The sequence below is a fragment of the Chiloscyllium plagiosum genome, chromosome 20 (genome assembly GCF_004010195.1).
Source record: "Chiloscyllium plagiosum isolate BGI_BamShark_2017 chromosome 20, ASM401019v2, whole genome shotgun sequence".
Taxonomy (NCBI): domain Eukaryota; kingdom Metazoa; phylum Chordata; class Chondrichthyes; order Orectolobiformes; family Hemiscylliidae; genus Chiloscyllium; species Chiloscyllium plagiosum.
In genome coordinates this window covers 49,742,499-49,765,815 of record NC_057729.1, presented here as the reverse complement: position 1 = coordinate 49,765,815, position 23,317 = coordinate 49,742,499, and the positions used below count along the sequence as shown (strand labels likewise).

The following is a 23,317-nucleotide window of genomic DNA, read 5'->3' as shown; positions in this document are numbered from 1 at the left end:
CTTACCCTTAAAAATATGCACCCTAGTTTAAAACTCCCCTACATTAGGGAAAAGGCATTTGCTATTTACCTTATCTATGGCCCTCATTATTTTAAAAAACTTTTCCAATTAGCACTGTAAACAAATTTCAACAAGGCAGGTTGAGAATTTGAGTTCATTTTAAAACAATAACATAGAATCTTCTTTGCAGCCTCTCCAAGGACTTGGTGTCCTTCCTAAAGTATGATGACCTGTTGTCTTTGCTGTTGCTGCTCTATAATAGAATGCTAGAAAGTGCACAGAAGTCACTAAGAGCAACCAGATCAGCCCTTTCAAGTGGGGAATGTGGAAGGTGGTGACAGAGCAGATTAACACCAGATTTGTGGCAAAACTTCAGGCTTTTGTAGATCTGCTCATGGTTTTGCTACAAAGAAGACTTAAAGCCAAATCTTTATATTTACACTTGCTTGAAGTGACTAAGATTCACGTGCAGGCTTTGCAAACAAAAGGAATATGTTCAAGCCTTCCACCTCTTCTGAATTACCCAGGAACTTCGGGAACCGATAGTTCCCAGTTGCTTTCTCCATGGCATGTCTCTACCACATTCGATTTGCCAACCAATCAGCACCTTGTAGTTTGAATTGTTGTGATTGTGCGAAATTAGGAATGTGTGTCTTCACCCTGACAAGTAACAAAACGCTTCAGCTCTTCACAGCAACATTCAAATTCCGAATGACAAAGTGAATGTTTGTTCAAAGCACTTTGGAACTACTTTGAATTCTTGTTTTCTTAACTAATTATTATAGCATCTTTAATGTAGTAAAATGCTATAGGAGTGTACTGAAACAAAACCTGACTTTGAGCAAAAAGTAAGGATGCTAGGATGGGTGATTAAAGTTTTGATCTTAACAAGAAAGGCTGGCATGTATAGATTTTTAACCAACATGTTTGGAGTTGTTATGACACGTCTCTGGAGCAGGTGCAACTTGAACCCAGGCCTTCTGGTAGGGATACTACCATTGCCCCACAAAGACTGCCATGACGTGAATTTATTTAGTTGCTTTTATAACCTCAGGATGCCCCAAGACTGTTTAAGACCAATTTTGAAGTTTAGTCACTATTTTAATGTAGGAATCATGTCAGCTAATGTGATGGTGTCGAGATCATCTGCTTCAGTGATGTTAGATGAAAAACATTCACTAACACCATCTCTGAAGCCCTGCCTTTACACTGCAAAGCGGTCAGATGGGGTCCTTGTTTAATAACGCATCCCTGAGGTACAGCATTCCCATTGCTGCAATAGGAATATCAGCAATTTAATATATTAGTTAGGAGAAGGCCATTTGGCCCCTTGAGCCTGTTCTGTCATTCAATAAGATCGTGGCCGAATCTAATTACTCCACATTCCCTCCCACAGCAGTAAATGTTCATCATCTTGCTCATCAACATTCGATCCATCTCTGTCTTCAAAATATCCCAACACTCTGCTTCTACCATCTTTTAAGGATTGGATTTGAATTAATTTATTATTGACACATGTACCTAGGCACAGTGAAAAGTTTTGTTCTGCACGCAGTACAGGCAGATCATACCATACAAAGTGCACTAGGGTCATAGGACAGAGTGAGGTAGACAACGTTACACCTGCAGAGAAGGTGCACAAAGAGCGAGATCAACGTTAACATTTAAAATTTGAGAGCTCCGTTCAGAAATCTAAGAGCAGCGGGGAAGTAGCTGTTCTTGAATCTGTTCATATATGTCTACAAACTGTTATACCTTCAGCCCAATGGAAGAGGGCGGAAGAGAGCTCAAAGGACTCAGCCTAGATTTTGTTCTCATGTCCGCACAGCAGGATCTGAACCTGCAGTCTTTTGACTGATACAAGTGCTACCAACAATCTAAAAGGGGTCTTGCTCTCTACAGGTGTAGCACACTTGACTCCCGCAACTCTAACTCCCTCAAGAACGCAAAATCAGAGCATGTTCCAAGTGTGCAACACACGGTGCAATGCATCCTTGCACTAGAGCTCCCCAACTGGCTCTTATCGTTGACCAACTCTGCTCCCAAACACAGCAATCTCACAGGCAGTCTCCCGTTTGTGAAGGCAGAGCTGGGTACTGCAGATGCTGGAGATTAGAGTCAAGATTAGGATGGTGCTGGAAAAGCACAGCAGGTCAGTCAGCATCCGAGGAGCTGGAAAATCGATGTTTCGGGCAAAAGCCCTTCATCAGGAATTAGGGCCTTCATTCCTGATCAAAGGCTTTTGCCTGAAACGTCAATTTTCCTGCTCCTCGGATGCTGCCTGACCTGCTGTGCTTTTCCAGCACCACTTTAATCTTGACTCCCGTTTGTGAAGGGCTGGCCCCGGCAGGGGGCTGTTCCAATCACTGTGCTGGGTTAATAGTATTTTTCACCTGTGCCTTGCTTCCAGGCAAAGACTGTGTCTAACCATCAGAAGAACCAACAGTATGAAGGGTTTGGGTAAAGGGGAGAAGCTGAGACTTTTCTCACTGGAATGGAGGAGGTTGAGGGATGATCTTATGGAGGCTTATAAAATCATGGAGGGACATAGATAAGCTAAATGGCAGGTGACTTTTCCCTAGGGTGGAGGATTTCAAGCATTGGCACTGGCATATTTTTAAGGTGAGAGTAGAAAGATTTAAAGAAGACATGAGGAACAATTTTTTTCTTACCCAGAGAGTGATTTGTGTGTGGAATGAACTTCCAGAGGAAATGGTGAATGCAAGTACAGTTCCAATGTTTAAACGGCATTTGGATAAGTCAATGAATAAGAAATGTTTGGAGGGATATGGGTGAAGCGCAGGCAGGTGAGACTGATTTAGTTTGGAATTATGGTCAGCATAAACTGGTTGGACCGAAGGGTCTGGTTCTGTGTTGTATGGCTCTATAACATCACACACGCAAGAAAATGGATCTTCTTTCTTCCCTGAAAGGACCAAGTGAAAGCATCGGCAAGGTGGTGTTTTTATGCATGGATTTAGAACTGCAGGCACTAGGTAGCTATTAGTAATTGCATGGTAAGTATGAAGCATATTGACAAAAGCCAGAAGTTACTGTGCAGGCACCAGGCTGTGCCTCTGGAAATAAAGGGACTCAACACCTTTTTGAGTTGTCCACTCAGGTCTGCATATGGCATAACAAGCACTCTTTGAACAACAGGGCATTTTACTTGAATGTGGGATGGGCAGTGGGGATATATCCCCTGTTTTTCTCTGAACTACAGCCTTGGGATCTTTTACATTCTTCCAAACAGTCAGATTGGATCTCAGTTTGACATCTCATCCAAAAGACAGCAGCTCCAACTCTCTCTGCTTTGCACTGGAATCTTAGGCGTTATTTTAATGATCCAACCCTGAATGGGGGCCTTTTCCTTTCCTTTGTACTATGACAGGAATTGGATAACTCTAGCAAAGTCGTCAGTTACTGCCCATCCCTAATTGCCCTAAACTTGCCAGTCTATTTCAGAGGATAGATAAGAATCAGTCATATCTGGAGTTACACATAGGTCAAACCAGGTAAAGGATGACAGATTGCCTTGCCTGAAAGACATCAATGAACTAGATAGATTGTTACAACATTTCAACAATGGTTTCAGTCACCATTACTGAGCCTAGTTCCAGATATTTTAATTGAATTTAAATTCCATCAAATGTCCTGGTTGGGATTTGAATCTATGTCCCTGGAGAATTAGGTAAAAACAACGACTACAGATGCTGGAATACAGATTCTGGAGTAGAGTGGTGCTGGAAAATCGACATTTCGGGCAAAAGCCCTTCATCAGGAATACAGGCAGACTGTCTGAAGGGTGGAGAGATATCTCTCCATCCTTCAGTCCCTGGAGAATTAGCCTGGACCATGAAGCCAACGCCTCCTCCAAGCTAATGACTCAGAGAGGAAGCTCTCCAAATTGAGGCACAGCTCAGTCACAAATCTCTCACTCCTTTTGGATTCAACGTAAAACCAAACAGTTTGACCAAACCTTATGTCACCTTGAGTACCTAATATCTTCTTGTCTGGCTCACTGTCATAACACTTCATCACATTAAAGGCTCGATACAAATGCAGGATGTTGTTGTTCAGGAACATGACCCCCATGGGTCATCGCTTCCTGGCAACATGGCTATAACTCAGCTCTCGGCAGAGGCTTTGTCCCACTCGATGAACTGCTACATGCTGGATGCTTCAGAAAATTGACGAAGCATTACATTTTAAACCAAATCCTATCCCCAAGCTTTTAACACAAACATCATTTAAAGATAAATCCTCAAGAACTGGAGTGGTCAGGAGCTGATGATTTAACTGGAAATGGAAATAGCTTGACAACGCTGGAAGGCATCTGCAATCCCAATAATTAGCCTGTCACATGAACATGTTCAAAGGGCTTTAGAAAGATGTGTGGTTATTTAACACCTTCCCTGACCCCTGATGTCCCAAAGTGCTTTTCGGCCAACTAAGTATTTTGAAATATATTCTCTGTTGCAATGTAGGAAATACAGCAATCCATTTTGTGCACAGCAAGATTCAGGGAAGGAAACTGCCATCCTTCCGTGGTCTGACCTGCATGTGACTCCAGACCCACAACAATGTGGTTGACTCTTAACTGCCCCCTGGGCAATTCGGGACGGGCAATAAATGCTGGCCCAGCCAGTGACACCCTCATCCCATGAATGAATTGAAAAAAAGATGCTATAAACAGCAATGTGATAACAACCAAGAAATCTGTTGTGACTGAAGGTTCAATACTGGGCAAGGCTTCTGACCTGCTTCAAATTAGCGCAGGGGAATCCACTTGATTTCTCATTTAATTTCTCGTTGAATTTCTGGTATTTCTAGCAGTGCAGCACTCTGGCAGCACCTCATTCCAATTTCAGCCTTGATTATTGTGCTGAGATCCTGGAGAGTGATTTGAACCCATGACATTAGACATTGGTCTTAGCCATTGAGCTCTTGGCTGATCATCATCCAGTCCCTGCCCTCATTCAACCCCATGGCTTCGGTCATGGTCCAAACACCCTCTTGTTGCTGCCACATGACGTTAGTGCTCAGAATGCGAATGAAGGATATAAACAACCTTTGTCATCTCAGTCAATCCTTTGATTACTTCAGAAAGGCCAAGAAAACAGAAAACAGAAAACATTGCCCAATCATTTTTATATGTGACTCTAGTTTCCTATTATTCATTTGGTTCATAAATAACTAACTATAGAAAAGGAGGGCTTATAAAAAAGATCTAAAACTTAATATTTCAGGTATGATCTGGACTGCTGGACAAAATGACACATGTAAAGAGAGAGAGAGAGAAAAACAGAGACACAAACACACACATATGCATAGACACACACAAACACACACACGCATAAACACACACACACGCACGCACACACACACACACACACACCCTTCCACAGTCCATTTAAGCAGCAAACAAGATAAACAGCTAATCAGATCAAAACATCAAAATACGAGCAGGAGTAGGCAATTCAGTTCCCCCGAGCCCACACCACCATTCAATAAAATCAAGACTAATCTGATTGTGGCTTTAACTCTAAATTCCTGGCCATCCCATTAGCCCCATAACGCTCATCAATAAGAAATCTGTCTGACTCAGGCATGTACACATTCAATATCTGGGGAAGAGGACCCAAAAACTAACAACCTTCTGAAAGAGGAAATGTCTCTTTATCTGTCTTAAGAGGGCAACCCCTTCTTTTCACACAAAAAAAGAAAGAACTGCGGATGCTGTAAATCAGAAATAAAAACAGAAGTTGCTGGAAAAGTTCAGCAGGTCTGACAGCATCCGCCAAGAGAAATCAGAGTTAATGTTTCGAGTCCAGTGACCCTTCTTCAGAACTGATGGTAGCTAGGAAAATATCAGTTTATGTGCAGAAGATAGGGTAGGGGGAGGGGTAAGGAGTAGGCGATAGGTGGGGATAGAGCCCAAAGAGGGAGAAGAACAATTGGACTGACAAAGAGGTGGATAATGATCTGCTAGGAGGGTGAATAGCTGTTAATGGAGACTGTTAGTGGCTAACAATGGGTAGTGTATAATGGCAGACTATGTGATAGCAAGGCTAGGACACTAAAATTATTTCAAGTCAATATTGAGTCCAGAGGGCTGCGGGTTCCCCAAGAGGAAAATAAGGCGTTGTTCTTCCTGTCTGCGCTGTGCTTCACTGGAGCATTGCAGCAAGCCTGAGACAGAGATGTTGCTGAGGTAACAGGGTGGGATGTTAAGGTTTAGATTTTTTAGATTACTTAGTGTGGAAACAGGCCCTTCGGCCCAACAAGTCCACACCGACCCGCCGAAGCGCAACCCACCCAGACCCGTTCCCCTACATTTACCCCTGCCCCTAACACTACGGGCAATTTAGCATGGCTGATTCACCTAACCTGCATATTTTTGGACTGTGGGAGGAAACCGGAGCACCCAGAGGAAACCCACGCAGACACAGGGAGAATGTGCAGGGAACTGGAAGCTCAAATTCTTTTTTTGGGAGCAGAATGTACATGTTCTGGGAAGCAGTCACCCAGGCTATGTTTTGTTATTCCTGATGAAGGGCTTATTCCCGAAACATCAATTCTCCTGCTCTTCAGATGCTGCCTGACCTGCTCTGTTTTTCCAGCACCACACTTTTCGACAATGTAGAGAAGGTCACATTGCGAGAATCGAATGCAGTAGACTAGATTGTGAGAACTGGAGGTAAAGTGCTGCTTCAGCTGAAGTCCTCTGTGGAATTATAGAAGCCCAACAGTGTGGAAGCAGGCCATTCATCCCATCGAATCCACATTGCCCTTCTAAAGGGCATCCCACTCAGACCCAGCTCCCTACGCTATCTCTGTAACCCTGTATTTCCCACAGATAATCCAGCTCGCCTGCACATCCCTGGATACTATGGAGTAATTTACCATGGTCAATCCAGTTAATCTGTACATTTTTGGACAGTAGGAGGTAAGCAGAGCACCTGGAGAAAACCGACACAGATGCAGGGAGAATATGCACACTCCGCATAGAGAGTCACCTGAGACTGGACTCGAACCTGGGTCCCTGGCAGTGCGATGCAGCAATGCTAACCACTGAGCTACCATGTTATTTCAGTTGTGAAGTGCTTTCAGTTGTGCTGTAAATGCAAGTCTCTCTCTTTCATTCAAAATAGTGAAGGGCCATCTTTTTGCCTTATCTGAAAGATGGCAGCACCTTACCAACACTGACAGTCCAGTTAAATCAAAACAAAGCAAATCCGCATTAACTGGTGCATTCACCATGGCAATGCTTCTACCAACCAGAAGCCACTTGTCAAATGATCAGCACTCTCCTCTCGTACAATATAAATGCTGTTTTCCCTTGCACTGATATTCTTGCAAATTATCCCAATGAGTGCAAGATGAAATGCTTCAACAAAATGTGTTGTTTTTTAAAAGAAAACAGATAGTGAAGTAATTCAAACACAATAAAAATGTACTTAATAGTTGAAACAGCTTTTTAACCACAATCCCAATACGTCCATTATGTCATGGTGAATTACTAAAGGACATATTTTAAAGCCTCTACTTGGTCCCATTTACAGTGCAGCTGAACACTTGCTGAAAATGTTGTGAGGAATTAAGAGGTTATTATAGCTCTGTAAACCACATTTCTTTCCTACTCTCTCCCTCTGACAACAGCAGAGGCACTGGGCTCTGCAATGCTGCAGAATTTCTGAGATTGGAGAAATTCACAGTTTAATGCCAGATCTACTTAAGAAATGGGAGACTCATAAATTCAACTGTAAAGAGTGTATGCTCTGGTGAATTGTAATGAACATTAGCAAAGTGCAATATATATTGCTGCTTTATATTATAGGTTAATAGATTCACACACCAGGCTTCTGTATCTTACATTATCCTAGCATCTGTTGTGTCCAAAATTACACAATTAAATCATATAGTTCTACACTGATGCCAAAAAAAGTATTTGCCATTTCCTTTTAAAGTAAAACACTTTTCACAGCTTTGCATCAGGACTGCGGATCACTGCCAACTGATCCCTGACAACCACAGAGCAACTACTTATGACCAAATAATAAATCCAGGGGGCTTTATCAGATTTCTACTTCTCAGCTTTGGTTAAGTTTAGCAGATAGTTTAAACAAGGATCAATTACCTAAGGGGCAACGTTTTCACGCAGAGGTTGGTACGTGTATGGAATGAGCTGCCAGAGGAAGTGGTGGTACAATTGCAAGATTTAAAACTCATTTGGATGGGTATATGAATAGGAAGGGTTTGGAGGGATATGGGCCAGGTACTGGCAGGTGGGACTAGATTAGGTTGGGATATCTGGTTAGCATGGACGGGTTGGACCGAAGGGTTTGTTTCCATGCTGTACATCTCTATGACTCTATAATTTAAGATAATACATTGCAGCAATGTTTTAATGTCAAAAGGTGTTCAAAATTTACTATGAATAGATTTCAGCGATAGTATGGAAGACTTGTGCTCTAGAATGTGCTACACCCCTGGCCAAGTTGTTCCTGGATAGCTATAACACTGGCATTTACCCAACAATGTGGAGAATTGCCCAGGGATGTCTGTACACAAAAAGCAGGACATATCCAACACAACTGATTATGATCCTACTCTCAATCATCAGCAAAGAGATGGAAGGGTGACCAAGAAACACTGGCAAAGGAATAACCAAAGGGTGGCAGATGGGAGTGGATGCTGGGTCAGTTGTTAATTTTAAATCTGAGATAGGTAATATTTTGTGAAGCAAAGATATTAAGGGATATGGACTAAAGGTAGGTAAATGGAATTAGGCCACAGATCAGCCATGATCTCATTGAAAGGTGGAACAGGCTCAAGGGGCCGAATGGTCTACTCCTGTTCCTATGTTTCTCTAACCTGCTCACTGACCACCTTTACAGCCTAAGTCCAAACTAAGACCAAAAGACTAAACACCAGAGATGAGGTGAGAGTGACTGCCTTTCACATCCTGAAGAAGGGTTACACCCGAAATGTTGACTTCTCCATCTCCTGATGCGGCCTGGGCTGCTGTGTTCTTCCAGCCTCACTGCTTGTCTACTTGACATCAAGGGAGCATTTGACCAGGTTTGGCATCAGTTAGCTCTAGTAAAACTACAGTCCATGGAAATCAGAGGAAACATTCTCCGCTGGTTGGAGTCATACTTGGAACAAGGGACGTTGAAGGTAGCTGTTTCTGGTTAATCATCTCTAGCTGCAGAACGTCTCTGCAGGAGTTATGTCTGAGGCCCAACCATCTTCAGCTCTTTCATCAGTGAATTTCTCTCCATTATAAAGTCAGAAATGGAGGTGTTCACTGATGATTGCACAATGTTCACCATCGTTCATGACTCCTCAGGTACTGAATGCTACAGAATCTGGATAACATACAAGACTGGGCTGAGAGTGGCACACAAATGGCCAGCAATGACCCTCACCAACAACAGAGAATCTAACCATCACCCCTTAGTGTTCAATGGCATTACCACTGCTGAATTTCTACAATGAATATCTTGTGGTTACCACTGACCAGAAATTGAAGGGTCCTGGCATATTAATACTGCAGCCATAATGTCAGGTAAGAGGCTACCAATCCTGCAGTGACTAACACAACACACAGAACATAGAACAGTACAGCACAGTACAGGACCTCTGGCCCTCAATCTTGTGCTGACATTTTATCCTACTCTAAGATCAAACTAACCTACACATCCTACATTTTACTATCATCCATGTGCCGATCCAAGAGTCGCTTAAATGTCCCAGATATATCTGACTCTACTACCACCGCTGGCAGTGCATTCCATGCACTCACCACTCTCTGTGTAAAGAACCTCCTGACTATCATCTTGTAAATGGTACACACTGCTGCTACTGACCATTGGTGGTGGAGAGAGTTATTGTTTGTGGATGTGGCGCCAATCAAGCAGGCTGCTTTGTCCTGGATGGTGTCAAGCCTCTTGAGTGTTGTAAGATGTGCACCCATCCAGGAAAGTGGGGGGTATTCCATCACACTCCTGACATATCCCTTGTAGATGGTGGACAGGCTTTGGGGAGTTAGGAGGTGAGTTACTCACCACAACCTCTGGCCTCTGGCCTGTTCCTGCAGCACAATATAGATCAGGTATTCCCAAGTCCAAAAATCAAAAGGACCAAAAATTGAAAGTCTTTACAAACTGAATAGACCAGAATGGACCTGTACATCCACTGGTTCAGGCCCTTTGGGGGAAAACAAAACTTTGCCTGGCTCAAACAGGCCCAAATGAACACCAACAGACCAATAGGGTAAGTGTATTCCGAAACCAAAAATATCCTTTTTCCGAGAAAGAATTAGTCCCAAGGTTTTCAGATGAATTATTCCTGACCTGTATTTATAATGGCTGGTCTAGGGGGGGTCTGACTGGTTGGGCCGAAGGGCCTGTTTCCACACTGTAGGGAATCTAATCTAATCTAAAATCTGTTGGAGGTGGGGGGTCTTGTCGCTCAGTGCAGTGTCTCTACTTCCGAACCAGGAGGCCCAGGTTCAAGTCCCACCTGCACCTGGGGTGTGTACTCCGAATAGATTGATTAGGAAATTATCCATGGCTGATCCAATTCAGTTCTTCTTCAATAGCATGTCGATGTTACAGAATTCAGTGATGGTGTTTAATCTCAAGGAGACCATCAATTCTCTCTTGTTAGAGATGGTCTTTGCCTGACACTTGTATCGTTTAAAAATTACTCCCTACTTATAAGCTCAAGCCTGAAAATGCTGTTCAAGTCTTGCTGTGCGTGGATAAGGACGGATCAGGGTAATTCTCAGAACTGTGCCTATAAGTCAGTGCAACTCCACACTGAGTGTGACGGCGTGATAAGTTTAGTGTTTTCTCTTTCCTTCTGTTTTGCAGTTTCCATGCTGTGGGGGAGGTGGGAGCCAGGGAAGAAATCTGACCGAACCAAACCCTAAACCTGCTGCTGACACTCGTTGCACCCAGTGCACAATCTGACAAATTGTACAAATTTGTGAAGTCATTTTTATTCTCCCAAACAAGAAAAAAAAACAACTCTTCTCCCATCAGCTAGTGCAAGCTGTGTGATGGTGACTGCACTTCATGGAACTATAACACCAGCTGTTCATTGTGGTGTTAAAAACACTCATTCCAGGATTACTCGAAAATCTGCAGAATATTATGGTGGCACCACCTGGGTGTTCTGTCACAATGCATTAAACCTCCAGCTTTGAGATTAGTGACTGAACATGGCCCGCCTGGATGCACACAGCTAACCCAGGCAGCTCTCTCTTCCCATTTACAGAATTGATCCTGCATCCCTCATGTTACAAAATAAGCCATTAAACACGCAATGAAGTATTCTTTTAAAATGAATGATTGAATTATTGTCACATGTGTTTTACAGCGAAATATGGCAAAATGCAGTGAAAAACTTTCATTTGTCGCCATAATCCGGTGCAATTTCCATGGTTTGAGAATAAGATAAAATAAAATGATATAGTTTAAAGTGAGGTCCATCTACATACAGGTTCTGAAGCATCATCTCCTCACCAGACCCAACTGACATTGAAGTTGATGATCCTCAGGTGCTATCTTTTGCAGCTGGGCCTACCCTGCTGACATCACCTCACAGCTCGCTCTCCTCCCCCGCGCTGGGCTCGCTCTCCCCTCCCCCCCCTCTTGTTCCAGAATACCCCACAAGAGGAAGCATCCATTCCACGTCTGTTTTATCCACACTTTTTATCATCTTGAATACCTCAATTTGATCTCTCTTCATTCTTCTAAATTCCAGACAGTACAGGCCTAAACTGTTCAATCTCTCCTGCAAAGACAAACCCCTTATCTCTGGGATCAACCCCATGAACCTCCTCTGAACTGCCTCCAATGCCACTACATCTTTCCTCAAATAAGGGGACCAAAACTCTCGCATTTTGCTAGAGACTTTCAGAGGACATGGAGCTGTCTCACCTGACAGTCAAAATCCTGGAAGTTCCTCGCGGAGTTCTGTGGAAGAATGGAAAAAGGCAATAGTTATAAATTTCATGAATGACCAACTCATTAACAGCTTAATGCTCATCCCTGAGAACAATGGGGCCTTCAGATGTTCAGGCTCAACAAAATGGCCACCAATAATGATAGATCACCAGTAAGACACAGTTAAATTGCAGGCAGGGAAAAGGGCATTGTTATCAGCAACTATTTTAATTCAGTAACAAAAACAGAATTGCCGAGCTCCGCAGGTCTGGCAGTATCTGTGGAGAGAAATCAGAATTAATGTTTCAGGTGGAGTGACCCTTCCTCAGAACTATGTTAATTCAATGTTGAGTGAGAAAGAAGACAGTAAACCTCAAGTGAAATGGACTTAGGCATTAAGCAGTAAAGGCTGTGATATAATTCTAAATTTGGGCAGCACGGTGGCACAGTGGTTAGCACTGCTGCCTCACAGCGCCAGAGACCTGGGTTCAATTCCCGCCTCAGGCGACTGACTGTGTGGAGTTTGCACATTCTCCCCGTGTCTGCGTGGGTTTCCTCCGGGTGCTCCGGTTTTCTCCCACAGTCCAAAGATGTGCAGGTCAGGTGAATTGGCCATGCTAAATTGCCCGTAGTGTTAGGTAAGGGGTAAGGGTTGCGCTTCGGCGGGTCGGTGTGGACTTGTTGGGCCGAAGGGCAACCCTGTACTGTCTGGTCACAGGCCTCCAGTCCAAAAGACAACTCTCTACCAGCACCCTCTGTCTCCAACAGTCAAGCAATATTGCATCCAGTTAACAAGCCCACCCCAAATCCCATGTGACCTAACTTTACTAGTCTTACTAAAGTCCATGTGGACAACATCCATCGCGCTGCTCGGATCTAACTTCTGGTCACATCCTCAAAAAACTCAATTTCTCGCAAGCCATGCTGATAATCCCTAATCAGTCCTTATGTCTCCAAATCCTGTCTGTCAGAATCTCTCCAACAACCTATCCACTGCCAATGTCTGGCTCACAGGTGTTTAGTTCCCAAGCCTTTCCCTTGCAGCCTTTCTTAAATAAAGGCACATCTACAGCCACCCTCCAGTCTTTCAGCACTTCACCCATGGCTGTAGATGATATGAGTATCTCTGCTTAGGGACCCCACAATTTCTTCCCTAGCTTCCTACAATGCTCTGGGACACACTTATTGATCAAGTCCAGGAGATTTATCTATCTTTATGCGTTTTAAGACCTTCAGCAACTTGTCTTCTGTAATGTTGACTCTTTTCAAGACATCAATATTTATTTTCCCAAGTCCCCTCACTTCCATGTCTTCCCCCACAGTAAACACTGATGTGAAGTATCCATGTAGTATTTTCCAATCTTCTGGGGTTCCACACATTGATGACCACACATAAGTCATTTTTGAAAGCCTCCCATCTGCCAGTCATTCCTTTACCTGTGAACAGTCTACCCCAATCAACTTCTGAAAGTTCCTGTCTCATACTGTCAAATTTGGCCTTACTGCAAGTTGGAATTTTAACTTTTATTCAAGGCCTATCCTATTCCATCTTTATTTTAAAACTGTTAGAATAATGATACTGGTCTCAAAGTGCTCTCCCACTAACACCACAGTCACTTGCCCTGCCTAATTTCCCAAGAGAAGGTCAGGTTTTGCTCCTTCTCTAGTGGGTATATGTACATATTGATAAAGATACTTTTCTTGAACACATTTAACAAATTCTTCCCCATCCAAGCCCTTATCACTCTGGCAGTCCCAGTCTATGGTTGGAAAATTGAAATTCCTCTATTACAACCCTATTAATCTTATACATATCTGAGATCTCTCAACATATCTATAGAACATAAAACATAGAAAAGTACAGCACAGAACAGGCCCTTCGGCCTATGATGTTGTGCTGAGGATTATTTCTAATCTTAAATAAAATAACCTAACCTATGCACCCCTCAGTTCACTGCTGTCCATGTGTATATCCAGGAGTCGCTTAAATGTCCCTAATGACTCTACTTCCATTACCACCGCTGGCAACGCATTCCATGCATTCACAACTCTCTGCGTAAAGAACCTACCTCTGACGTCTCCTGTGTACCTTCCTTCTAATACCTTAAAACTATGACCCCTTGTGCCAGTCAATCCTGCCCTGGGGAAAAGTCTCTGGCTATTCACTCTATCTATGCCTCTCATTATCTTGTATATCTCGTGCTCATCAGTTTCCCACTGACTGTTGGGAGGACTATAGTACAATCCCATTAAGGTGAACACCCCATTCTTATTTCTTCAGTTCCACCCATATAGCTTCACTGGACAATCCCCCAGGAATATCCTAAGTACAGCAGTAATGTTTTCCCTAATCAAAAATGCCACTCCCCTCCTATCTTGCCTCCCTTTATAACCTTCCTGTAGCATCTAACCCCTGAAACATTGAGCCACCAGTCCTGTCCCTCCCTCGGCCACGTTTTTGCAATAGCTATATTGTCCCAGTTCCATGTTCCCATTCACACCCTGAGTTCATCCACCTTATCCATCAGGACTCTTTGCATCCCTGCAACTCAGCAATGCCTTTTGGGGGATAATCATCTGAATCACGAGAGAGTTAAAGATAGGAAACAGGGGCGGGAAGACACAGTTCAGCCCTTTGAGCATGCTCCGCAGTGTCAGTATGGTACTCAGCACTTACAGCAGACACACATGGTGATGTCCCACAGCTGAAGCATCTTACAGAAGCAAGAAAATAAAAACTCAGCCCAGGCCCCAGCTCTCACACTGTCACCCTGTGCTTGCTTATCGAAAACAGAAGATGCAGCCAACTTAAAGGCTGGACTACAATGTGGTTCATGGTCAAATACTACAAATTGGGAGGACTCACTGTCCGCACTGACACATGAAGAATGGAGTGAGGAACTATGTCCCAGTAAAAGGGAGCACCTTCAGGCTGAGCCAGGGGAAACTGAGCAAGAAGGGTGGCTCAGCGGTTAGCACTGCTGCCTCACAGCGCCAGGGACCGGGTTTGATTCCCGCCTCAGGCGACTCTGTGTGGAGTTTGCACGTTCTCCCTGTGTCTGCGTGGGGTTCCTCCCACAGTCCAAAGATGTTCAGGCCAGTTGAATTGGCCATGCTACATTGCCCATTGGGTTCAGGGATATGTAGGTTAGGTGCATTAGTCAGGGGTAAATGTAGAGTAATAGGGTAGGGAAATGAGAAAATTAAAGTTAAAAAAGACTTACTCTTGTTCCAAGAACCCAAAATTTTAACTCTGCTGAGATTTTCCTGCAATTTCTATTTTTTTTAACACTTGTCTAGTTACTTTCTAGGGGGCTTATGGCCATTAGGACATTCTGAGATGTAGTTGCTTTTGAAGTGTAGGAACTGAGGCAAAAAATGAGCACCCAGCAAGATCCCACAAAGAGTAATAAGATGAAGTACATCAAGTGATGTCAGTTGAGAGATCATTGGCAGCCAGTATACAGCGATAGACCATGTCTGACTGACCAGCTCATCAAGTCTACACTAACCCTCCTGCCCAGACCCACCCTATCTCACATTTCCTATGGCTAATCCATCTAGCCAGCACATCCCTGGAAACCATGGGTAATCTGCACATCTTTGGACTGTGGGAGGAAACCTGCACAGACGTAGGGACAATGTGCAAACTCCACAAAGACAGTCACCCGAGGGCGGAATCGAACCTGGGTCCCTGGCACTGTGAGGCAGCTGTGTTAATCACTCCTTCATTTGTTTAAAGAAAATGATGTTTGGGCTCTTTAACTGTGACTTTAAAGAAAAAAAGCAAGCAGCTCATCTGAAAGACAGCAGCTTAAAACATTCGAAAACTCCCTTTAAATGCGTCAGTGTAGGTTACACATTTGGATTACTGGAGTGGGGTTTGAGCTCATGGATCATAGCCAACCGACCCACCTGGAGCAGAAAGAGTAGCAGTGATTTTGTAAAACATGAAACTAGATGTATCGCTGGCAGTCCCATTTCTAAAACCTAATAAATATCCACCACTCAATCTGCAGTGCCGCACTGAGGACTACACAGAGATTATCTGGCTCTCTCTCAGCTACATCAGCTGAGATGAAGGAGGCTGCAGATGGGATCATCACACGCTTTGCTCCTAACGTGAAGCTTCCCTCCAGGGGCGGGGACAATCATTCCCAGGGCAGCTGAAAAACCTCACCCAGAGTTCATTCAAGTTTCCCAAGAGGAGTCTGCAACACCCCCAAGACTGTCAGGCTTTCATTTCAGCTTGGATTTCAACTCAAGGCTCCCCATGATTCACACCATTTAATTAGATTAGATTCCCTACAGTGTGGAAACAGGCCCTTCGGCCCAACCCGTCCACACCGATCCTCCGAAGAGTAACCCACCCAGACCCATTTCACTCTGACTAATGCACCTAACACTATGGGCAATTTAGCATGGCCAATTCACCTGACCTGCACATCTTTGGGCTGTGGGAGGAAACCCACACAGATACAGGGAGAATGTGCAAACTCCATACAGACAGTCGCCCGAGGCTGGAATCGAACCTGGGACCCTGGTGTTGTAAGGCAGCAGTGCTAACCACTGTGCCACATTTCCAGCTCAAAAAAATAAACAGGCAACTGAATCTGCAGGTAGCAGCAATGGAATGATTGCCGGCAGTAGGGTTACAGGTAACCCCTCAGAGTGCTGCACGCAGGTTTGTTCACCATGGGCTGGATTCAATGTTCCCCCACCCCAACCCCACTGTCTGGCAGGTTTAAGGGACTGGCAATGACAGATCCAGCGGGTAGCCTGCCTGCCCCTTACTGCCCACTCCTCCCCCACCTCATGGGGGATACCAGTTGACGGCCTGTCTGCCAGTGTGGACCAACTGAGTCCTAATTAATGTCCATTGTAGGCCTCAACTCACCTTCAAGCAGCAACTAATGGTGGTGGAGCAATGACAGTGCAGTGTGGTAGCACAGACCAAGGTTTAAAAATGTAGATGCAGGAGTAGGCCTTTCAAGCCTGGACCATGATTCACAGAATCCCTACAGTGTGGAAGCAAGCTATTCAGCCCATCAAGCTCACACTGATCCTCCAAAGAGCACTATGTCCAGGCCCATCCCATCCCTGCATTTCCCATGGCTAATCCACCTAGACTTCACATCACGATGGGCAATTTAGCATGGCCAATTCATCCTGACCTGCACAACTTTGGACTGTGGGATGACAAAACCCATGCAGACACGGGGAGAATGTGCAATCTCCACACAGATAGTTGCCTGAGGCTGGAATTGAACCTGGGTCCCTGGCGCTGTGAGGCAGGAGTGCTAACCACTGAGCCACCGTGCCACTTCTTTATTCAATATGATCATGGCTGATCATGCAATCCCAGTGTCCCATTCCCACCCTCTCCCCACACTCCTTGATCTCAAGAGAGAGCACGTCCAGCTCTCTCTTGAATATATCTAACGGACTGGCCCCAACAGCTTCCTGTGGTAGAGAATTCCACAGGTTCTCAAAGGAGTGAAGAAATTCTTCCTCATCTCTTTGAGTCCCATCTGTACCAAAGATTTGTCATAACATATCAGATGAGGTTAATTAAAGATATCTCTAATTGGTGGGGAGAGAGATGCACGCTTGGTTTCCTCAAGCAGGCCAGGGTACAGTGGGCACAGACAGGTCCCTCTTAAGTGGATCCATTTGTGACCTCCTCCACCCAAACACACAAACCCCACTAAGGAACCCCACTCCTACTAGGTTACCTTCCCCTATCTCCATAGACTCTCAAGCTCCAGCCCCCACCACTGACTCCCTCAAAGTTCCAAATCATTAGAGATCACTGGTGTGATACCTGAGGTGGCCACTCTCCCAGTGGAGCTACCAGCAGATGGAGAGCCGTCAGCCTCTAGGCTGGCCGCATACCCCGAGGCAGGAATTCCTGCCAATGAGGGAGGTAAATTCTGCCTCCAGTCTATTATGGGCCAAGTGGCTGTTAAATGACTGCAGGACAGCTACTGTTTCCCACGGGACATATGGTGTGTAACCAGCCAGTGAGGGGGCTAAGAGGACTGTGCTATCTTGTATAGTTCAGCCAAGGCTATACCTACCCTAGAGAGAGTAGGTTCATTAGAGGTTCATTACATTGGTGCTTAGAATAATGAGTTTGTCATGTGGAAGAATTGAGTGGACTAGGCCTATTATCCTCCGAATTAATAAGAACGAGAGGTGATCGAAATGAAAGATACAAAATTCTTAAGAGTTTGACAGGGCAGATGCTGAGAACACGGACACAGTCTAAGGATAACTGATCGGCCATGAGGAGGATTGAATTCAAAGGGAGGCAATTCTGTACCCCAGGATCCCAGTTGTCGAGTGCCATATATAGTCAAGGGAGAGATCAACAGAAATTTGGGCACTCGTGGAATTTAGAATAAGGGTAGGATGAAAAGATGGAGTTGAAGTAGAAGGTCTGCCATGATAATGCCGCAAGGTAAAGGGTGCTCAAAGCGTCATGTGGCCAACTCCAATTCCTGTTATTTTTCTCATTTTACAGGAGGAGGCCAAAGATGAGGAAATAAGAAAATCAGGAAACAGTGCTCCCAACAGTTCTGCAAGCCATAGGATTTGGGTCCGATGACATGTATCCAAGTCAGAATGGTGTGCGACCTGGAGAGGAACATGGAAACAGTGATGCCACCAGGCCGTTGCCAGCTGTGCTTCAGACAGGGCAGGGGCAGACAGTAATTTTACCAGACTGGCAATCCCGAGGCCGGAGCTAACGCTCTGGGTCAACATGAGTTCAAGTCCCCATTCAACAGTGGTTGAAATTCGATTAATAAAAAAAAATCTGGATTTGAAAGCTGGCCTCAGTAACGATGGCTGTGAAACGATCATCGATTATTGTAAAAAACCAATCAGGCTCCCTGACATATTTCAGGGAAGGAGATCTACCATCCTTACCTGGCCTAGCCAACATGTGACTCCATATTCACAATAAACTCTTAGCTGTCCTCAAAATGGCCAACCAAACCACTTGGTTCAAGGAAAGTGATAGACGGTCAACTTGCTACAGACATCCACATCTCGTGAAAGAATCAAAAAATATCGTAAGCTTGGAAGCTGCTTCCTAGGAAGCCTTGTTGAGTTTCCAGGGTGCGTCCTATAAATAATATAACAGTGTCACTATTGTAGCCAAGATTAGCCTGCAGATAAGGTGCCAGTCAAGAAAGCTGCTTTGGGTTTAGCTAATGTGGAGGTCCTCAAGGGCGGTTGGATATGCCCCATCAAGGCAAATCAAGACCATTCCAGCACTCTCCCATTGTGCTGGAGAGATTCTGGTGAGTAAAGACGTGAGTTACTCACCAGAGAAGCTCTACCTAACATCGGAAACAAGGCATTTAGGATCTAGTTGCAATGAAATACAAGTCGCCTTAGCTAGATCAGATGACATTTCAAAACAGTAGGCCTTAAAACATTTGAAAGTGATAATAAAATGGAGGAGGAAGGAAAGGAGCAGTACTGCTGGTAAAGGTGGATCAGCAAGACATTAGATTTAACTTCAGGTCTGAGTTATTAGCTACATGAGGAAAGGAAGGTATCCAATAACTGGAATCATGACAGGTCATTGTAGTGTGCAGGAGAAATTAAAATGAAACTATTTGAATAGAAAGTGCTCAGTGAAAGGAAGGTTGATAATTACAGAGCATTTACCCTCTCTGCAGAATGAGAAAGGGAAGTTCACACAGACCTGCTTCTGACACAGCAGAGTTTAATTCTGTCTGTGATAATTTTAACAAACACGGCTGAAACAGCAGAGCCAGGAGTTAAACTCAAGTACACAATCCAACACCAAAGGCAGCACATAGTAGGGTCCTACTTGTCATTGGAGTTGTTCTTTTTTCTGAAATTATTTGAATTGCAGGCTTGAACTCATCGCTGCTTTTAGGTTATTATGTTTAATTTAAATAGCACACTTAATGCAATAAAACATCCAAAGAAACATCATTTTATATGAATAGGAAGGTTTGGAGGGACATGAGCCGGGTGCTGGCAGGTGGGATATCTGATCGGCATGGACGGGTTGGATCAAAGGGTCTGTTTCTGTGCTGTACATCTCTATGACTCTATGACAAGGAGTCACATAAGGCAATATTAGGGTTGATGGCCAAAATTCTTGGTCTCAATTTAAATGGAAGAAGAAAAGCAGCAAGGTGGAGAGAGAGAATTAACGAGTGTATCAGAAGGTCCAGCTGTCAGTGATAACCCAATTAAAATTAGAAATACTCGACACAGAATGAGAAGAGATCGCACTATAGGGTGCGATCTATGATGCTTTAGCTCCCATCAATCAGCATATCACTGTGGAGGAGATTACAGTGATAGGGAGGGGGCAAGGACATGGTCTCGGGTCTTTGTTCCTAATTTCTGGACATATTTTAGTTTTAGTCTTGTGGAGGAAAATAATGAATGAAGGGTCTAACTTTTGCATTTCATAATTTCATTCTAGCATTTTTAACAGTTTTATTTTAAATATGATATGTATTGATTGTGTTTCATTCCTCAAACAGCTCATAAAAAGTGTGGAAAAACATAACACTCAGGTTCAAGTTACAGTTAAGACTTTAAGATCCTTCAGAATGAAGGATCATTTACGGTTGACGCACCATCACACACCAGAGACCCATTTTCTGCAAACACAAGGAATATGGTCAAGCCTCATGTCTTTTTTGTCTTTGTCTGTGGCAAGTTTAACAAACAGATCTGAACTCCAGAGCTTGTGGAGCCTATAGCTCTGCGTTGCATTCCCCAGTCAGAAAGTACAATCAATCAGAGATGACTTGCTGACCAATCGCATCCTTTCCTTCTATAAATCAAATTGTTCTGATTGTGTGAAATTTGGCATTCTTGAGTTTGTCCAGTTGAGCGCAAGACAAAAAGCCTTACCATATGTATCTTTTCCAACAATAATTTAGACTTTATTCAAAATTCTTAATTTTCTGCATTTGTTCCATATGTGGACCAATTAGTTAGCAATGAGAAATAATTTTAGTTTTGCCCTCCTCTTTAATTTGTATCTGGTGTATATTTTTGACTTCACACTAAACACGATCTGCTTCTGGTTTTAATTTATTTGAGGGAAATAATAATTTAAGATAATGACAAATTTCCTCCATAATAATTTGCTGATTTAGCTAAAGAATACTAACCCTTACAGTGTGGAAAAGGCCATTCGGCCCATCGAGTCCACACTAACTGTCCGAAGAGCATTGCACTCAGAACTACCTCCCTACCCAATAACCCTTTATTTCCCATGGCTAATCCACCTAGGCTGGACATCCCTGGACACAATGGGCAATTCTGCATGACCAATCCACCTAACCTGCACACTTTTGGAACAGGTCAATTACAATTGACTAGTTAATGAATCCAAAATGGTGGAGAATTGAGAGACATAGGAACCCCTAAATAGCAATGAATGAAAGTCTCTGTAATCTCCTCCAGCCTCCAAACACCCTGTGAATTCCACACTCACCAAATCTGAACCTCTGTATCCTTCACTTCCTTTGTCTTTTTACTGGTGGTCACCCTTTCGTGATCCAAACTCCAAATTCTCTCTCCTCTCTGCTAAGGCTCTGCTGGAAAGCCTAATGGAGGGAGTACGAAGAGGATTCTGGGAAGCCTGAGGGAGTGGTATGAAAAGGATTCTGGGAGGCCTGTGGGTGTGGAGGGATTTACGGACAGTCCACTCCACATACACAGATATCTACTGTACACACATAAAAGCTCAAAGATCAAAAATATGGGAGAAATTGCATTCAAGCAATGCAACCCAGAAGACGCCTCAAATACAGGGCAGTCCCATAAACTCCAGGCAGGTCTGTCACCTTGGGTTAAATAAACATGCACATCACAGGTCTGCGCATGTCCCTCTCCTCTTGTCCAGCACATCATACTGGAAACGGTGGGGATCCCAAAATCCATCCACAACAATGTACCAAAATGTGAGCTCTCACTGCAACAGGAATATTGCCTCCCTTTCCTTTTACACTCGCCTGTTTGCAGAGTCCTCCTCATTTCTCAGTAGATTCAGTTTGTGTTGTATAAAGTTATTCGCTATCACTTAAAAAATGAAGGAAGTGCCACTAAAGGTTTCCAACACTCACAGAGGGCAAAACCAGGAGCACAGAGAGCACTTTGATGTTCTTTCCGGAAAGTTCTAGAAATGTGACCAGGAGAATCATACTCCTAGTCACACAGTCACACAGGCCGTTCGGCCCACCATGTCAATGCTGACCAACAAACACCAAACTATTCACCTGCATTTGAACCATAATCCACTGTGCCCTGGCAATATTGTTAGCTCAGTATCTATACTGGAAAATCTATTATATTGCATATCAGAAAGGAAGCAATAAACATTCCTTAATGAAAAGGAGACAGTCAAGGCCTAAAGTAGTACATGAACAAATTAACAGATTTAGCATCATGCAGGGCCATTGTTCCTGTCCTTACTATTTGAAAGAGGATTCCTACCACACCCCACAGATTTTCCTTCATAATCTACAACCTAATCTTCCTCAATAAATGCCCATCTGCATTTTGAAATTCCCTGTAGGATTTACTTGCAGCATGTCTCCATTCTTCCTTATACTTCTGCCAATCGTTTAGTCCATGCAGGAATCTTCTATCCTCCCATGCGGCAGTCTGGTGGCAGGTTGGCATCGAATTGGGTGGGGACTGCTACGCATTCCAGCCTCCATCCTAACCAACTTCACGCAGGAGAGCCCATTGATAGCCCACCCATCCGGCCTTATAGGAGACACAGAGTGCTTGACTGGGGGCAGGGCCAATCTGCTTGGGAACTGGGAGTCAACTACATTGCTGTGGACCTGGAGTCACTTGTAAGTTATAGCAGGCAAGGACACTGATGTTCTGTCCTGAAGGAGATTAGTGAACCAGAGGGGTTTTGAATTGAATTTATTGTCACGTGTACCAAAGGACAGTGAAAAGCTTTGTCTTGCGAGCAATACAGGCAGATCACAGAGTTAAGTCGCATAGATATGTAAATAATAGGTACACAGCAGCAAAAACAAAGACACAGGTACAGGCGAATATTAAGAGTTTGTGAGTCCATTCAGTATTCTAATAAGCAGTGGCATTTTTATGGCATCACTGAGACAACCTTTCAATTCCAGATTTATAAATTGAATTTAAATTCCACCAGCTGCCTTGGTGGGATTTGAGGTAAAAACAATGACTGCAGATGCTGGAAACCAGATTCTGGATTAGTGGTGCTGGAAGAGCACAGCAGTTCAGACAGCATCCAAGGAGCAGCGAAATCGACGTTTCGGGCAAAAGCCCTTCATCAGGAATAAAGGCAGAGA

At 43.9% G+C, this 23,317-nt stretch overlaps 1 protein-coding gene across 9 annotated transcripts in view; it reads right to left on the bottom strand.

The window, feature by feature from the left end:
• LOC122560261 (protein NDRG3-like) overlaps nt 1-23,317 on the bottom strand; it is a 129,324-nt gene that overhangs the window by 60,638 nt on the left and 45,369 nt on the right. For all 9 annotated transcript variants that reach the window (XM_043710770.1, XM_043710771.1, XM_043710774.1 and 6 more), the window contains one exon: nt 11,955-11,990. In XM_043710770.1, the coding sequence (XP_043566705.1) occupies nt 11,955-11,990 (36 nt within the window). The remainder of the gene's footprint in view (nt 1-11,954; nt 11,991-23,317) is intronic.